General features: G+C 42.7%; 1 protein-coding gene across 1 annotated transcript in view; it reads left to right on the forward strand.

The window, feature by feature from the left end:
- DOCK2 (dedicator of cytokinesis 2) overlaps positions 1-19,649 on the forward strand; it is a gene marked incomplete at both ends in the record, with an annotated part of 443,452 nt that overhangs the window by 81,092 nt on the left and 342,711 nt on the right. The window contains one exon of the mRNA XM_080699131.1: positions 1,111-1,245. Coding sequence (XP_080555257.1) covers positions 1,111-1,245 — 135 coding nt within the window. The remainder of the gene's footprint in view (positions 1-1,110; positions 1,246-19,649) is intronic.

Genomic DNA, 19,649 nt, shown 5'->3' on the forward strand with positions numbered 1-19,649 from the left:
CTGGGAGAGGGAGGTAGGGGTGAGGGAAGCTTGATGAAGAAGTCATTTCAATTGATGCCATGTGCATATATAACATTATCAATTCCAGTCTCAATATCATATAGGAAGAAGGGGAAGAAGTGGGTAGAATTGGGAGAAACTGCACCAAATGCTGTGTGTAGGCATATCCCTATCACTCTGAACTTCACTATAAAGTGTAACTACTTTTAATACAAGTATATTCAAATAATGCAAAACCCTGAGAACGAGATGAATAGGTTTGGTGCAGTCACACATGGGAGCTTTCATTATCCATCCACTCAGCCAGTCAGCTGTCATTTACTGAGAGTCACTTGTAAAACACCAGGTCTCAAAGGCGAGGGAGAAGAAAGTGGAGACGCCCCATCACTTAGTATTGTCCGTCTCCAGGGGCCAGAGGGAGAAAGCTGGGAAATTGTGCTGGAGCATTGAGCAGCAGCAGGTTGGGACAAAGCCTTGTAAGGCAGACCTAGTTAAGTTTAAAGCCTGCCTCACTGGTAATGAAGAAAAATACAAAAACAAAAAAGTTAGTGCCGGATGTGCTGGTGCACGCTTGTAATCCCACCATTTGGGAGGTTAAGACAGGAGGATCCTGGTTCGTGGCCAGCCTCAGCTACTACTTAGCGAGGCCCTCCGCAACTCAGTGAGACCCCGTTTCAAAATAAAGAATGAAAAATAGGGCTGGGATGTAGCTTGGAGGTAGAATGCCTCTGGGTTCCATCTCCAGTACTGAAAAAAAAAAAGTTGGTAAGCAAGGAAGTTTCATAGTAATTACAAGAACATTTGTATAGGAAGAAATGGCTGAAAAGGGCATTATCACCACTATTATTCCCACTCATTGCCTGATTATACAAAAAATCAACATTTTTATTTTTCCTAACTACATTTGCCTTTTCTGAATTTTTATGAGTAGGAAATGCTTATTCATTCTCTGTAGTTAGTAGTTATTTTTATACTTGCAAGCAAGTAGTGAACTTGGCTATACCACCACATTTAACTCTTGAGTGAATGTCTTATAATTTACTGAGCAGACTAATTACCAGGCTACAGGCTAGAAAGAGATGTATTTTGAAAATATTATCCCTTATTCAGGAAATTGATGACAGTGCTGAAGACTTACCTGGATACCTCCAGCAGAGGGGAGCAGTGTGAGCCAATCCTGAGGACCCTGAAAGCTTTGGAATATGTGTTCAAGTTCATTGTTCGGTCGAGGACGTTATTTTCACAGTGAGTGCTTCTTGTATAAGAGTGATTGATTAGCTCTGCAATGGTACCCAACAGTATATGAACTATAGGAGAAACTCTTAAAAACTTGTAACCATCCAGGCATGTTGGCACATGCCTATAATCCCAGTACTTGAGAGACTGAGACAGGAGGATGGTAGGCTCTAGGCCAGTCTCAGCAACTTAGTGAGACCATCAGCATCTCATCCAGACCTTGTTTCAAAAATAGTGGTGGGACTGGAGGTGTATCTCAGAGGTAGAGTGCCCTGTTTCCACCCTTAGTACCAAATACATACATACATACATACATACATACATACATACATACGTATTATAACCACCTTTACATTAAAAAACCCTTAAAAGCCCAAATCCAACCCAGAGAGTTGTATGTACTACTTGTACCCTCTAAAAGAAAAATTTCCAGACATCTATATTAAATATCAGAGGCACTGGGGGTAGGGAGAGCAGAACTCGGGGAGTTTGGCAGTGTTTTGTGGTTGGGGCTGTGCGTGCTGATCAGCTGGTAGCTGCAGTTGACCTGTGTGTCTTTGGAGCCAACAAGCCCACTGAAGAGTCTGAGAACATTAGGAAACCTTGATGGTATCACAGATACTAGCTGTCTTTCTGAAAGTCTGTGGAAATGAAGGCATCAAAATGTGATCTACAAAAGAATAATTGGTATTCATTTTATCTCTAAGACAAAGTTAGGTAGAGGACTGGTTATGCATGTGACTGCGTTGGTCATGTGTGGAAAATAAGAAAATGTGAGAAATAAGAAAAAACATACAAAGAATGTATCATCTGGATTTTTATGTCAGAGCAAATATTTGACTGAAATTAATGTAGGGAGAAGTAGGACTTTATTTTTCATCACATTTTTGGACAACCAGAGAGTAGATTGGCCCCACATGTGGTTGAATACAGATGTTCAATGCCATTAGGATCATCTCAAGATCTATTTAGATCTTTATTTTAGTTTCTTTTTGTTTTCCTTCTGAGGCAAGTTTTCCAGTGTATAGGCTACTGGAAACCATAGGTTTATTTTCTGCTGGCTGAAGTAACTCTAAGGTCCAGTTATCCCACCAGAAATCCCATGCCAAGAACTGTCTAAGGTCATGTGCTAAGATCTTAAACAGTGTGGCCAGGAGAAGCATCCTGTGTGGACGTGTGTGGTAGGAAAGGTCAGCCACTTATATTTAGATTCAGTGTGTTGGAGAAATGACTTTCTAAAAGAAAGATGAAGTCTGTAACCATTGTTCTGATCATGATGATGGAGAGTCAACAAGGTATCTGAAATGGTTTATCATTTGAGATAAAATACACCGAGATTTCAAGTCAGGAGGAGAAAGATGCCACAAAACCTTTGTTTCTTAGGTTATTCTGGAAATAAAGCACCTGTTTCGGTTTCTCTGTCTTGTCAGTCAAATCTTAGGAGATATTTTTCCAAGTGCAGGGGATACTTGTCAATTATTAAACTAATGGGAAAAACCAGACTTTCTGAAAATTGAGGTTTTTGAAGTTTGGAGATTCAGACATTCTAGTTTTAGATTAATAGGAAAAGATATCTCTCATCCATTTTTCCAAGTAAGAATGTTTGATCTATAAGACCATATCATTTCTTTCATTTTTTGTGTGTGGTACTGGGGGTAGGACCCAGGGGCTTTTCTACCTCCGGGCTATACTCCCAGACCTATTTTATACTTTATTTGGAAACAGGGTCTCACCAGATACTAAGAGCCTCACTAAGTAGCTGAGGTTGGCTTTGAACCTGTGCGATCTTCCTGTTTCAGCCTCCCAAGTGCTGGGATTACAAGCATGCACCACCACACCCAGCTAAGAACATATCATTTCTGTTTATCATATCTTCCCCAGTTCTTCCTTTTGGCTTAATTTTATTGTTTCTCCTCTTCCTCCTAGCCTGCCATCCCTTCCTTCCTTCCTCCCCCACTCCCTTCCTTCCTCCCCTCCCTCTCTACCTTTCTTCCTCCTTCTTCCTCTCTCCCTCCTTCCCTCCTTTCTTCTTCTTTTCTTATTTTCTCGTATCTAAAGGAACAAAATCTATTTGTTTATTTACTTCCCTCTTCTAGGTATCAAGCGATATCATTTTGCAAAAATCCTAACTTAGGGCTGAATTCACTGCTAAGTAGCTTTTGGCTTCTTAAGGAGAGGGAGAATTTATCATTTTCTGCTCTATCCTCAGCATATGGAACATCACTAACATTTGATTAGAAGAAATGTCTCTATGAAAATGCAGGCCTTATCTTTTATCTTTCTCATGAACAAAAATATAGGATGACCCACAAAGAAAGTCTACAACATCATCTTAGGAGAAAGAAAGCTTCATGTGCCTTGTTCATTGCAGAGTCTGTAGTGATGATCTGCTCTTCAGTGGAGCCTCAAGGGAAATGGGAAGGGATTGGGGTATTTCTCCATGGGGTGGGGCCATTATACTTGGACAGCTAGACTATAGAAGGCTTAATGCTTTAAGATTCCTAAGCTAGCTGGTGGGAAGTAAAAATATAATGATTGCTTTGGGGCTTATCATGTCTGGTATTGTTTCCCAGTTTCCTGTTATTCCTTTATTCTTCTTCCCCATGTGCATAATTGCAGCTGGTCTAGGTCCCATTATTTGTTCCCTGCCACTTGAAAAAGAGAAACTGGTTGAAGAGTGGAAATCTTATTTTATTAATTTTTTGGAAGAAGGATTTATTTTAACGTATAGCTAAAGAAAGCCTGGGTTTCTCGTGTCTGTCCCTCTGAGTCAATGTCTGGGGTATGTGTCTTGCACCAGGCAAAACCTGTACCATATCTGTAAACATTTTCCCGTTCCTGCACAATGAGGCAGTGGTAGAAATATGGAAAGCTCTTAGATTGTGGGGAAAGTGTTCAAAAGACCCTGAGTAGCCATAAATATGGTCTATATCTCAGAAGCTTTTGTAGAATGACTGATCCCTGGGGAGGGATTTATAGAAAATAGTGAGCAATATTCACAAAGAGTTGGAATGCTTACCTTCTAGACATGGAACTTCTCTACAAACCCCCTTGCTGTGCTTTTAATTCTCCAGCCTAGACACGCAGCTGTGCTGATCCCCAAGGTTTCTGAGCTTCTGGAATCACTTGGCTCCTGGAGCTGCCTGTGCTTCCCTAGTCCATGATGGACACCGAGCAGCTCCTCTTGCTGCTGGCCAGGCATGGAGCAGTTAGACCATAGAGCTCATGCAGGAATGACTCCAGAAGAAAGGGAGTGTGGAGCCCAGAGCTGCAGCAGGATTTGCTCCCTTGATCTGACTCCTTTCAAATCCTAATGCTGCCACAGGCTAGAACACTGGAGGTGGTATAGCATGGTGTTCATGAACACACATTTGTGCTGCACACACCTCGAGGGAGGGACATTCCTGCTCCTGTACATGCCTGGCTTAGGGAGTGGCCCAGCCTCTCTGAGCCTCAGTTTTCTCATTCACAAATGGAGTAAAGCAGCTCATGGAGTTTCAATGGTGAAAGGAGGTCACATGTACAAAGTACTCCATGCAATATCTGTATTTATTTCATTAGTGTGATATGGATGAACCGATGTCATGTTATCATCTAGGAGAGACAGTGAGGGTGTCTGTTTCAAAAGCTCAGATTTAAATTTGTAAGAGAAAATTTCAGCATCTTGATTTATACTCAAAATTTGACTTGCTGTGACTTCAAGCATTTCTTGCTGTTTGGTTTCCGGAAGATGAGAAGCCTTCGGCCAAGTAGCTGTGCCTTTTCAGGACCACAGTGTGGTACTTTTTAGGCTCCACGATTGACCTTGCTCTGCTGGCCCCCAGGCATGAGCCCTGACTCTGCTCTCATTTCTTCTGGGAAGTACCCCTTTGGCGGAGCAGCCCTTGTGGCCAGCTCATAGTTCCTGCTGGCTCTGACTCTCTTCTCTCTGCATGTTGCCTTTTGCTCTTCTTACTGCCTCGCTCATTCAATTCTTGGTTCTTTCTCCTACTCTATGTCATCTCCTGGGTCTCTGCCTTCCACAAAGTGCTCCTTTGCCTCCCCTCTTAGCAGAGGTCATGAGCTCCGTGGTTAGAGGCAGCTCCAGAGTTGATGTCCCCGAGTTGGGATTCTGAGCATGAATCCTACCATACCATCCACTAGAGTTTGGGATCTTGGGTTACTTCATCTGCCTAAACCTGTTTCCTGATATGTGATACAGTCACAATACTCATGCCCACCACACAGCAATCACTGGGTAAACTGAAGGAGCTCTAGGATATAAGGCTCTTAACAGCTCCTGTCACATAGCAGGGCCCAGGGTGATTCTTACCTGCTACATGCATTTTCACAAAGATGCAGCCAGACCACATCTTCTCATGTCATATTCTACTACGCCTCACTCTCCAGGCAGACACACTGACACCTTTGCATCTTCATCCCAGCTCCTGGTTTCCCATCTTCTCACTTTGCTCTTGGTCTTTTTTTTTTTTCTCCATAGAATTGATCTCATGTTATCATACCACGATAATTAATTATGCTTTTGTTTACTGTTCCCTTCCTGCTAGATCATCAGCTCCAGGAGGGTGCGCAGCTCTGTTTTTGGCACTGCTGTATTCCAAGGGCTGGGAACAGCACACGGGACTTAGTCGTCACTTGCTCAATGTGAACTGGACACATTTCACAGATAAGAAAATAGAAGTTTGTATTTAGTCTCAAAGATGGCATAGTAGAGAATTAGAAGAGTGAGGCTTTGTACTCAGTGTGGTCTGATTAAGCAGGTCGAGAGCTGGAACTTCTGCTGAGCCAGGCAAGACAGGTGTGAAGTCTGGCTGGCCAAGAGAAAGGGCTGTCCTGAGAGAAAGCAGCTCCGACTGGAAGTGTCTACTTAGTGGGCAAAAGACTGCATGGGATTAGGCGCTATGTGACTGAGGACTGCCCCTAAGCACTGTATAACATAGTAAAGAGAAGGAGGTCTTGGAGCGGGAGAAGTTAGGGAAGGCTCCTCACCATTATGATGAAGCTCTGCGGACAGTCTTGACTATCCTCATCCCAAAGGATGGATGAGAAAAGCTGCCATCGGTTGGGGGACAGGGGGAGGTGAGCCCATGCTCCTCTGCTTTCTGATAGGATCCATAGCATCTAAAAGAGTCATCATGTTCCCCAACACTGACCCAGGAGCCTAGGACAGTGCCACCAGCCTGCAATGAGGTTGCAGACCTTGGACCACAGCTCTAGCACACATCTGGGTCTGGCTCACTCACCTGGGCCAAGCATCAGGGTGCTCTCTGTGCTTTTTTGCTGGGCATCTCACTTTATTATGCCACATCTGAGGCCTCCCCAGCCTCCACTTACCCACCACCAGCACCAACCCCACCAGATCTGCATCCTCTTATGTAAATAGCATATACTAGCTCACCTCCAGGTCATGAATATGTTAGGCAGGAGGCTGTCTGAAGGAAGCTGAGGCATGCCCAGTGTAGCCTGCAGTCAGAGTGAATGCATAAGTTGCTGCCATTTTAAACAAATATGAATTTAACTCCGAGGCTCTTGCCAGCGTGATTTGTTTTCATTGTTTGCATATGAATAAATATTAAAATGCAATCATCTGTTTACGCTGAGCATTGGCTGAAATGCCTGTCACATCGCTATTCCCATTTCTCCTGCATGTAATTTGTTTGCATGTTAATGCCGCTTATTCCTATGTAAGCCTCTGTTTGGGGGTTTGAATATAATTTTACTTTTTGATGACAGTAATGGCTCCGTAAACTGCCCGATTGTAGTTAATGGAATTATTTTATGATAATATTAACTTGGCATCATATCAAGACAGAAGAGAAAACTGTCACCAAAGGGATTTTGTCAAACAGTTACCTCTCTGTAATTTGTTATCTGTTTTATGAGTTACTGCCCTGCTGAGGGGAGCTAGCAGCCTGTTCCTATGAACATACGTGCAAGCACCTAGTCAACTTTTAAGTTGCTGCACTTGAGATATGAAATTGTGAATAAGCACAAGCTTTCAAGCAGTTCTCCTTTCACTTTGCTGATTGAAATATTGGTAAATATTTATTGAGCGCCCATTCTGTATTTGGCACTTTGGTGGGGACTCTGGAGTCCACAGGTGCACCAGTAGTGGCAATGAAGTAGCCAGGTAGACATGCATCACAGCTATCAAACCAGCCTTCCCTGCAAACAGCAGTCATCAGTGATATAATACAAGGAATGCTTACAAGGGGCAGTCGGGTTTGAATGAAAAACTGCACCTGGGAGGATCAGCAATTCTTCTCAAAGGAGGTGTTGTTTTAAACATCGAAAGGCATTTAACAAGGCAGCCACCAGAAGAAGAGAGAGTCCCACATGCCAAGCACAACATATATGACAGGGCTTGCGCTGACTCCCCTTCCTCCTTGTGAGGACTCTCCTCTCTGCTTGGGCCTGCATCGCTTTTTGCTCTAGTTCATTTAATGCTTATAGAAACCTTGCAAAGTTCAGATGTTTCTTTGTTTATCACATAGAAGAGGAAACGGAAGTCCAGAAAGGTATAGAAGATAGATGCTGACATCCCGACTTATTTCTACTATACTTTGTCCATACATCAATAGTATGTTTGTGGAAAAGAGTGAGCTATGGCTTGGATAAATGTCCCCCAAAGGTCCAGGTGTTGAAGGCCTGGTCCCCACCTCTGACAGTATTAGGAGGCAGTTGAGCTTTACAGAGGTGGGGTCTAGTGGAAGGTTTTTAGGTCATTGAGGACGTGCCCTTAAAGGGGACCTGTGGGCCTCATTACCTCTTCTTCCTCTCTTTTGCTCCCTAACCATGAGGTGAGAGGGTTTGTTCCTGCCGTGTGTGATGTATGGCTCCCCACAGACCCAAAAGTAAGGAGGTCAGATGATCATGGGCCCAAAACCCCCAGACTGTGAGCCAAAGTAAGCCTTTTCTTTTTTTATTAAAAATTTTTATTGGTGCATTTTAGTCATGCATCTTAATGGAATACAAGAAGGTGGAGGCATACATGCACACATCACCCAACTAGCCCTTGCCCAAACCTTTTCTCTTTATAAATTTGGTGGTTTCAGATATGTGTTATAGTGACAGAAATCTGACAAACACAGTGGCTAGTGAATGAGGCTGGGGATGAGGAGGGGCACAGGACAGGTCTGGACAGGGGGGTTGGAGCAAGACTCTGAAACACATGCTACTTGCTAACCAAGGAGCTCCCTTCCTCTCTGTGCAGGGGGTTTGGGCAGAGATGCTACTGTTCATCCCGAGAGCACATGAAGACTGCCCCAATGGGTTATCAATGAATCCATCGAGAATAGGTAAAGATCTTAAAATTTATTAAAACCCCAATAAAGAAATTAAGCCTTATAAGCACTTGGAAGGGCACATGAATATAATTTCTAAGTAAATAAGCATCGATTGAGAATTCTGATTCAAATTTATTTCTCACAGGAATAGTCTGAAAACCAGTGCTCTGGGCAGGGGAGACCTGCTGAAATTTGAAAGCAGGAGATTAACATGATTAGACTCATGTTTTAGAAAGATGACTGTGGAGTTAGCACGTGTGAGATAGTTCAGCATGGATTGGACTCGAGATGCTTGGCAGTGTGAGGGGAAGAGAGATGAGGGGAATTCAGTGTTTAAGCCACTGCAACAATCCAGGCGGGAGGATTTGATCTACGATGGGCTAGAGAGAAAGGAAAAGGGGAGGTGGGGTCCGCTGAAGAAGCAAAGGGCTTCCCTTTGCTCTCACACCACAATTGACACAGAAGATGTCTGCAATCCAACAAACAAGTGATTCTATAGCAGACATCAGCTGGGTGTCCTTTAATTCAGCTCAGCTCTGACACCATCTTCCTGGAGATAGAATATCAGGCCCCATGGTTACAGGCTCAGTCCCCAAGATGGTCCCTGACTTCAGATACTGATTGCAGGCCCAGAGTGTTTTAACAGTGCTTCTGACCGACTGGATATGAATGAAGGTTCCCACGACCCCCACCTTGGGCTCAATTAATCTTTTAGAGCAGCTAAAAGAACTCAGAGAACCACTTAACTCTCTTTGCCAATTATGTAGGATATCATGAAGGATGCCAGTTATGAAAAGATGGACAGGCCAGGGTGTGGGGAAAGAAGCCCAGGGCTTCCATACACTCTTCTGATACCAACCTCTGGATCCTCAGTGTGTTTGGCACCCAGGAGCTCTTTGAACCTGCCCTTGGGAGTCATGGAGGCTTCATTTCCTGGGTATGATGAAGTAGCACATCATTGGCCATTGGTGAGGGATTTAACCTTAGCTGACTCTCACCTTGCGGGAGATTGGGGCTGCGGCTCAAAGTCCCAAGCTGCAAATGCTGCTTTGGCCTTTCCAGTTACCAGTCTCCATCCTGAAGCCAGGTAGAACTGCCAGTCACACTCATCTCATTATCATATAAAAGGATACTTAATCACTTTGGAGAGTCCAAGGACTTTCCTATGTCAGGAAGCGGGGAGGAAGACCAATATATAATTTACAATAATCTCATAATGGTTTCGAGATGGCTGGACTGCCAGAACCCATGGAATATGGTAGTGGAATGGAAGGGAGGCCAAGTCAGCTGATCTGAACCTGAATTTTCTGACCTCTTTGACCTGGCATTGAAGAACAGCCTGATGAACACAGAAGAGAAGCATGTCTTTATAGTGCATTTGGTTTGAGGTATGAAAAGTTGGAGGTGTTTATCAGCATAGCCTGAAAGAAATGTACAGCAAGCTGTTAGATACACTTTTGTAGGTCAGCAGAGTAGAAAATATAAATTGAATTTTGGGGAATTGATCCAAAGGGTTCTTTGAAGCTACAGAACCATCTGAGCAATGCTATAAAAGTCAATGTGAATCACAAGGAATTAACCTATTGAAATAGATGGGCAAAGAGAAGTCCTAGAAAAGGTAAGATCAGGAACACAGGACAGAAAGCAGAAGAGACTGGCATCCCCGGCACAGCAGAGATGAGGCATTCCAAAGAGCAAGTGTCAGCAAAGTTGCCTGATGCAGTAAGATCACATTGTTGTATGACACCATACAAAGAGGAGACCATTGGTGAATAGTCAACCTTAGCATCTGTATTAGTCTGTTTTCTGTTACTGTAACAAATTACCCAAGCCTGGGAAGCTTTATTAAAAGGAAACTTATTTAGCTCACAGTTCTGGAACTTCAGTGGCACAGCCCCAGCAATAGCTCAGCTCTGGTGAGGGTTTCATGGCAGATGGCACCACAAAGACAGAGGCATGTGTGAGAGGGAGAGATCACATCACCAGGCAGAAAGTGAGAGTGGTCAGGCTTGTGCTTTTATAAGAACCACTCATGAGAAATAACTGGAGTCCCATGAAAGTGATCTTAATTTCTTTCATGCTCAGCACTCTTAATGACCTGGTTCCTATCTCTAAAGTACCCATCACCTCCCAGTTCTGCCATACTGAAGATCAAGCTCCCAACATATGAACACTTGGGGTACACACTCAAACCATATCCAAGCCATAGCAGCATCTTTCCTAACATCCAGTGGGGAGGCCATCATTGTAAGCAGGAGGGCCAGGTTTTGAGTCCAGTTGATTGCCCCATGTCTGCATGTGAATTACTTGCTTTTGGATAGTCCTTTATGAGGGTGAACTCCAATGCTGGTGTCCTCTTGCCAATTTTTTAGAGGCTGGGCGAACTTTCAAACTCTGCTCGTGGCAAAATATAAGATATTAGTCCTGTCTGCTTCCATTGTCCCTTGCAATGGCTTATTTCATAGAACAAGACTATCTGTGCTGTAGACAGTTATGGAAAAGATGTGCAGGACACGAGATGTTCATTCTTCCAGATTAAAGCAGCAGATGAATTTCTATTCTTGTTAACTCCTTGTTAGAAGTCCAGGAGCCAGCTTGCTGGCAGAATCCCCTGCTTAAAACAGCTGTTTGCATTAAATGTTGAGGCTCACAGCTCTTTAGAAAATGACTTGCGTGGGAGAGCCATCCACTGAGTAAATAGGTAGACCTTAGGACATATGTGTTCTCAAATCCCTTACAACAGATGTGAATACACTGGATAAGAGAGGTCTAGCTCTCCAGCAGGGGGAATTCACCAAATTAACACGGTGGTTGGGGATAACGAACTAAATTAGGATTACTACTTGGACTTCATGACCCACTTCAGATGCCCTGGAATCTGGCATCACCCTGCAGTAGAATTTGTTTTCCTAATAGAAAATACTATCTTGCTCAGTTGCTACATATTGTATCTTTTGGGTAGAAAAAAAAATGGAAAACAGCTCAGTCTTGAGGCACAGCTGGCTCCCATCCTTTGAGTTTCTGAATTTATCCCTCCATCTCCCAATGTAACTGCTGCAGAGATACATTGATTCTGCTCATTCATTTATTCAATCATTATTTTGAATCTTGATATTTGGTCAAGCTCTGTGTAGGATACTCTAGTTTACAAGAGTTAAAGTCTTTGTTTTATGCCAGGAGAAACAGAAAAAGAAATAAATAATGCAAATAGCTTCAAATTGTGATAAATGCCAGTCAGGGAAATAAGTAAATACAGTGGTCCTAGAGGGGATGGGTTCCAGGAGCTTCTACCAGTACCCAAATTCACAGATGCTCCAGCCTCTATATAAAATAGCTTTGTATTTGTACTTTCTTCTGTGTGCTTTAAGTTATCTCTAGATGATGTGAAATATCTAATACAATGTAAATGCTATGCAAATAGTTGTTATGCTGTATCACTTATGGAATAATGACACGGCAAAAAGTGGGTGCATGTTTAATTCGGAGTGTGTGTGTGTGGGGGGTATGGGGACTGAACCCAGAGCTACTCTATCTCCAGGCTATCCCCTCGGCCTGTTTTGTTTTTGAAACAAGGTCTCACTAGTTTTCTGCGAGTCTCACTGAGTTGCAGGATGGAACGCACCAGTATGGGGGACCACTGGTAATGAGATCGGTGGTACAGTGTGGTGAGGGGAAGAGGCTCTGCTGCCGAATGGCCTGGGGTTGAGCCATAGTGTCCCTATGACCTTGGCCAGGTGACTCAGCCTCTTAGTTTACTTGTCTCCAGTGGGCATTGCCTCCTGTGGTGAGGATGCTGAGGAAGAGCTCTGTAGACTGAGATGTGAAAGATGCAAATGAACCAGCCAAGCAAAGGATGGACAGAGACATTTCAAGGAAGAAAAGAATGAGCAAGTGCTCTTAATTAAGAACAATCTGGAAACTTTTAAGATAGCTCGAGGATACTAGCATGGCTCATGCAGAATGGGCAGAGGTGAGAGATGAATTTGGAGACCTAGGTAGAGCCTACCGTGCAAGGATGATTCTTAGTCCATCAAGAAGTCCTAAAAAAGCAGGTGTGGTGGTGCATGTTTGTAATCCCAGCATTCGGGAGGCTGAGACCTGAGTATCATGGTTCGTGGACAGCCTCAGCTACATAGTGAGGCCTTCCATAACTTAGTGAGACCCTGTTTCAAAATAAAGAATAAAAAACAGGGCAGGGGGTGTAGCTCAGTGGTCAAATGCCTCTGGGTTTCATCCCCAGACCCCCCCCCCCCACACACACACACAAAGTCCTAAGAAGGTGTTTAACCAAGCATTCTCTCATGTGAGACAGCACACTATAATACTCAGATGGCATGAAAGGCTTGTGTCAGGTACTCCACGTCTCAACCCCTGAGCCTCTTAGGTTACCTCGTGTAGGACACACATGACACACACTGTCCTTGCCCTCTCCTCCTTCTCGCCATCTCTCAACTCTGCTCAATGTTATTATTGTTAATTGTTTTATAGTCACAACACTTACTATTTCTTAAAGCTACTTATGTTTAGACCACCTACATTTTTTTGTTTTGGATAATTTTATCAAAAGTATATTATTATGGCCACTTTTCAATTCTCTGTTAACAAAGGGTTCTAAAGACCTACACTCCTCAAAGTGGCATTTGATGTGATCACTAACACACCTTCACTATGTAGGGTACCTGGTTGTGAGCAGGTGTGCTTTTCCTCAAAAGACTGATCTCCCAATGAACAATTTTCTGGACTAAATGGCATTGCTCATATTTTTTCTGATTTTCTGTGTGTATTTGTGTGTATGTATGGTATTAGAGATTAAACCCAGAGGTACTCTACCTCCACACTATCCCCATTCTTGGAGGGGTGGCAAACCTGTGTGTCTTAAATACCATAAGGCCCCCAAAATAACCTGTGAATATGCCACAGATGATTACCACTACCATGCCAGCAATTAAGAATATCCCAAATAGCCAGGTGTGGTGGTGCACACTTGCAATCCCAGTGCTTGGGAGGCTGAGACAAGAGGATCATGCAGGTTCAAAGCCAGCCTCAGTTACTTAGTGAGGCTCTGTTCCCAAATAAAATATAAAATAGGTCTGGGAATGTAGCCCAAAGGTAGAAAGCCCCTGGGTTCCATCCCCAGTAACACACACACACACACACACACACACACACACACACTCACACACACAATCACACACAATCCCAAATAGGATGAGCCACAGCACTTTACACTGCTGGCCTCCTTCCCCTCCTTAAGAGACTCTCTCTTGGCTTCTGTAACACAGAACCCTTTCCTTAGGCTTCACACTGCCTGGACCACCCTGTTGTTTCTTTTCAGGGGATCCTAAGTTCTCCAGCCCTTTCCGCCATCACAGTTCTAATTCCCTTGGTGGGAGAATTCCGACCCATCCCCTCAGTTATCATTTGTGCAGAGAACACACAGAGCCAGGCTGAGCTCCTCACCAGCTCCCAGGCCCATGCATCCAGCCATTCAATTCTTCTCTCCTTTAGTATCTCAAAGGCAATTCAAAGCCAGCAGATTAGAGCCAAGCTCCTGATGGCCCCTGTCAATGACCCCGCTCCAGCAGGTAGCAATGGGCAGGGAAGAGGGACTTGTCCCTCGCACCTCATTTTTCATTATTCCCCTCATGATCACATGGTCCCCAGCCACGACTCTTAAATGTGTCACAGATTCACCCACGACAGTCTCTTTGCCTCCATTCTTGTTCCTTGATGGTCCATCCTCTCTAGAGATTTTTGAATTTCCTAAACCATTATCACATCTGTAAGGAGGAGAAGTTTTGTATCTGCCTTTCTAATCCTTCTTCTTTCCCCTTTTTTCTTGCGGCACTGGCTAGGATTCTAGGTCAGTACTGAGCAGCAGTCGTGATGCAGACTGCGCATGCAGGGATATTTATTTTTGTGGTACTGGGGATGGAACCCAGGGCCATTCTTCTTCTGCGCTACACGCCAGCCCAATTTTTTATTCTTTATTTTGAAACCGGGTCTCACTGAGCTGCAAAGGTCCTCACTAAGTAGCTGAGGCTGTTTGTGGACCGCGATCCTCCTGTCTCAGCCTCCTGAATGCTGGGATTACAAGCGTGTGCCACCTCTCCCAGTACATTCAATTTTTATTGGAGATTTTTCTTATCCGATTAAGGAAGTCCCTTCTCATTAGTAGTCTGGTGATGATGTTCATTTTGAATAGATAACAGATTTTATATGGGCGATTGATGTTTCAAATTTATTTCTACCATCTTAGCTCTTCATACTCCTTGACTTTGCGTGTGCGTGTGTGTGCGTGTGTGTGTGCATGTGTGTGTGTGTGTGTGTGTGTGTGTGTGTGTGTGCTCTTTCTCCCCTTGTTTTCAATCTTCTCTTTAGCATTTTCTCCTTTCCTAGTTTGAAAGTTTTATTTTATAGTCAATTTCATTAGTGGCTACCTAAATATTTTATCATACCTATTTAAGTTAATAAAGCTTAAAGTTAATATGTTTTATACATCCTCTTGAATAATGAAAGGCTTCTGGAAAACCGTTTCTCACTGCCTTCTTAAATACTGTGCTATTATGAAATATTTCAGTTTTACCTTAAAAATAACTGTAGAAGTTATTATTATGTAGATATTCCTATTGTTCTAATCAGTCAGTATTTGTTTATGTTTTTATTAAAAATTTTATCAACACTATTATACTGTATCCTTAAAAATGGCTAGGATGGTGAATTTTGTTTTACACTTTTAACCACGATTTTAGGAAAGTTTACAATTTCTCCTACTATCTTAGACATTTCATATTTTTATATCTTAGACATTTTCATATTCTTCTTCCTAAAAGTAAATATTAGAATCTAGTTTAAGAAATTGTCGGTTTTCATAGACATAGATGCATAGTTCTGTTGTTTGTATGTTGGTTGGTTTGTTGACTACTATGTTCCGTTGTTAGGATTAACTGGCAGTCTTACTACTATTTCTATGGGCATTCTGTTTCTCTTTGAGAACATTAAGATCATATTTTGTCTTTGATGTTCTGAAATCTCACCATTGTGTATTTGGGATGAGATTGTTTATACTGCTAGAAGTTAGTTTTCCTAATATAAAGTTTTGTGTACTTAATACCAATTCCAAATAAACCATTCTATTATGTTTTTAATATCTTAATTTTCCTTGTGTATCCTATTATATACTCTCTGAAATGTCAGCCATTGTATATTTGATCTCATTATATTCGTTAGGTTTTATAAACTTTTTAATATTTTATTTATTTGGGGGGGGCTGTTATTTTGGCTAATTCTTTTTTGTGTGTAATATTAGAGGTGGAACCCAGGGACTTTTCTACCTCTGGGCTATACTCCAAGACATATTTTATACTTTATTTGGAAACAGGGTCTCACTAAGTTGCTGAGAGCCTCACTAAGTAGCTGAGGCTGGCTTCGAACCTGTGCGGTCCTCCTGTCTCAGCCTCCCAAGTGCAGGGATTACAAGTGTGCACCACCACACCCAGCTTAGCTAATTCTTTTAACCCTATTTCTATCCCACTAATTTTTCTCTTTAGCCATATCTAATATGCTATTAAAATAACTGACTGAGTTTTTTATTTAAATGGTTACGCTATAAATTTTCAGAATTTCATTTGGTTCTTTTTCAAATCTAGTTGTCACTTAAAAGATTTTTTGTTTCTTGATCATATTTTCAAATACCACCTTTGTATTTTAGAATTTATCTAATTCATTGGCTTCCCATATGTTTTAAGAATAATTTCCCTTCTTCAGTTGTTGTGTGAATGTCTTAAAGTTTTGTTTCCCGTCAAAGAAAATCAGAGTTTCCTTCTATCACTCACGTGTAAGCAGTGCCAACCAGAGACCTCTTTAAGTTCAAATTTCTGCTTGTAGATGGAAACAAGAACAATGAATTTTGAAAAACAAAACAAAACAAAAAAACAAACCAAAACAAAGCCCAGGAGAAGATTGGTTTGTGGGAGAGAATCCTCCATGGAGATGTGTTTTCATTCCTACCCAGCACTAAGTGCCGGGGAATGTCCCTCGTGTGTCTTGTTGTGCAGTGAGTTCATTTCTTACCCTTCTGTACAAAAAATCATGGCATCTGAGAAACCAGCTTTGGGCTGGGGCTCTACTGAGCAGGCCAAGAATCCATCTCATTACTTTTATTCCTCATTAGACATCAAGACAGAAGTTTCTGAACACTGGAATTTTCAGATGCCTTCCTGGCCATGCTGGCTTTATTGTTCAGGAGTACCTGCAGTCTAGCTTTGTTCTGTGTTTATCCTTTGTGAATTCCTTACCTTCTTGACAGTTCAGAAATTCATTTTTAAATCTGTCTTTGGGAGTCAATATCATTGAGATGTCTTCGTAGCAATTTTTGTCCACTATCCTGTCAGAAATACAAGTCTTCAAATGTTATTTTATCTAGCAGCCAGAGGGATCTTTTCATAGCTCAAATCAGATCAAGGCACAACAGTGTCCCCTATTCATGGAGGGTATGTTCCAAGACCCTCAGTGGATGGCTGAAACCGAAGATGGTGCCAAACCAGATACTATTTTTCCTATATATATATAGCTATGATAAAGTTTAATTTATAAATTAGGCTCAGTAAGAATTCACAATAATAACTAATAATAAAATAGAACAATTGTAACAATATTCTGTAATAACATTTATGTAAATGTGATATCTCTCTCTCTCTCTCTCATCAAAGTCAAGGGAAAAGTTATATTTTTGACCTTAGTGGACCAGGGAGAACAGATGTAGAATGTGAACTCTTTGAAAGGGAGGCGACTATACTTCCCTTATAACCCTAGGCACTTTATTTATTTATTTATTTATTTATTTATTTATTTATTTATCTATTTATTTTTTGCAGTACTAAGGGTGGAACCCAAGGGCATTCTACCTCCAAGCTACACCCTCAAAGCAATTTTTTTATTCTTTAGTTTGAAACAGGGTCTCACCAAGTTGCAAAGGTCCTCGCTAAGCAGCTGCGGCTGTCTGTAAACCTCAGTCCTCCCGTCTCAGCCTCCCAAATGCTGGGATTACAAGTGTGTGCCACCACATCCAGCTCGGCACATTTTTCTTAGAGTGAAGAAGAAACTTAGTGTGTCTTGGGAGGCTCTGCTGTTCTACCAGGCAGCCCTTCCTCTACTCCATGGGGATCTCCAGGCTCCCTGATCTCTGGATCCCCTGGCCTTCACTGGGTCCCTCTATGCCTCTCCTCTCCCTCCTGCTGTGGGGCCTCCTCCTGCAACCAGGAACTCCCTTCACCTGATTTATTTATACTTTCTCTGTCACCCCAAATGTCTCTTGCTCAGGGAAACTCCCCCTTTATTTCAGGCTAGGTCAAATCTATTTTGTTTCCATTGCCTGCATAATTTATCCTTGAAGTACATACCATAGTTGCTATTTATGCTTTTAAGTGCTGCTGTATCTCTTTATCAATCAACATCTCTGATGTTTCTCTTTAGCACAGTGGTAGCACATAGTAGGTGTTCAACATTTTTTGTTGGTTGAATACATGATCCTATGAAAATGCTACACATGCCTGCTGAGCTACATAAAGGCCATCCTTCTAGAATTTGTAGGACCCGTTATTTTTTGCTGTTCCTCTCCCCACACCTTATGGCTTGCTTCCTGCGCCAGCTCAATCACTCTCTTGGTCTGGGTTCAGGCCAGGCATGTCTAGCTGGGTGGGCAGGGTCTGGGACTGAACTGTAGTCTTGGAATTTAAATCTCCCTGTTGGGTCAGGACCCTCCTTTTTTATCAATATTTTCTCTTCTGATATGATTTCATGTGAAATCTGGTACTTCCCCCATTGCAGTATGTTAAAACGTGGCTTTCCCTAAAGCCCAAAGGTCAACACAGCATGTTCTGAAGGCCCCTGTCCTGGTTTCTGCTGTAGCCTTTGCTGCATGCAGTGCACACTCAGCTCTTCTGAACCTGGGCTGCTCGGTTCAGACCCCTCCCATCTTTTCTGGAAGGCATCTGCTGGACAGGTGGGGTGTGTGTCTTGGAGCTAATTCACAGACAATCTCAGGTCCTGGAAACCTTAAGATGGTAAATAGCTTTGTGTATATGGGCATTTCTTAACTCTTAAAGAATTTCTCTTAGTGCCTACAGCTTCTAAAGGGATTTTAAATTATGTACCCCGTTCTATACAAGCTAGTCCATATGACTTAGTTCGTGTGTGTGTGTGTGTGTGTGTGTGTGTGTGTGTGTGTGAAAGAGAGACTGGGGGTTGGACCCATGAGCATTCTATCTCTGAGCTACAACCCCAGCCCTATTTTATTTTTATTTTCATTTTGAAACAGGGCCTCGCTATGTTGATGAGATTCTCATTACTTGCTGAGGTTATCCTTGTTTCTGTGATTGTCCTGTCTCAGCCTCCCAAGTACTGGGATTATAGGTGTGAACCACCATGCCTGGTTTTTGGTTCCTCTTTTAAACACCTGAATTGATAACGCATATTTCTCATTTAAAATGGTTTGAAGCTGGGCGTGGTGGTACACGCTTGCAATCCCAGCATTTGGGAGGCTGAGACTAGAGGATCACGGTTCTTGGAAAGCCTCAGATACTTAGTGAGGCCCTCTGCAACTTAGTGAGACTCTGTTTCAAAACAAAGAATAAAAAATAGTGTAGCTCAGTGATTGAATGTCCCTCGGTTCTATCCCAGACACACACACACACACACACACACACACACACACACACACACACACACAAAGTGGGTTGAAATATTTGGTTAGTATTGGCCATTGAGTGCTTATCCATTACTAATTTAGTGAGCAGGTCTCTGGGCCCACAATGAACAGGATAAGTGCAGGCCTAGTCTTGATGGACTTTTTAGTCTCCTTGGGAAGAGAGCCATAGAGTGATGGTTGTGTGTGGGTGCATGTGAATCAAGGGGCATCCATGCAGTTCCCTGAGAGTAAGTAGAAGGTCAGATCTTACTGTTTGCTCAAGAAGGCTTCCTGGGGGAAGGGCCATTTAAGCCAACTGATGAACAGGCCTTGGCAGGTGGAGTGGGAGGTAGCAATCGGTGAAATTAAAGCTGAGCGGAGACTCCCTGAGAAAGGAATTGAACCACTGAAAGGCCAGAGTGGCTGAAGTTCAGTGGTCA

Source organism: Muscardinus avellanarius, assembly GCF_963383645.1.
Source record: "Muscardinus avellanarius genome assembly, chromosome: 7".
In the NCBI taxonomy this organism is placed as follows: domain Eukaryota; kingdom Metazoa; phylum Chordata; class Mammalia; order Rodentia; family Gliridae; genus Muscardinus; species Muscardinus avellanarius.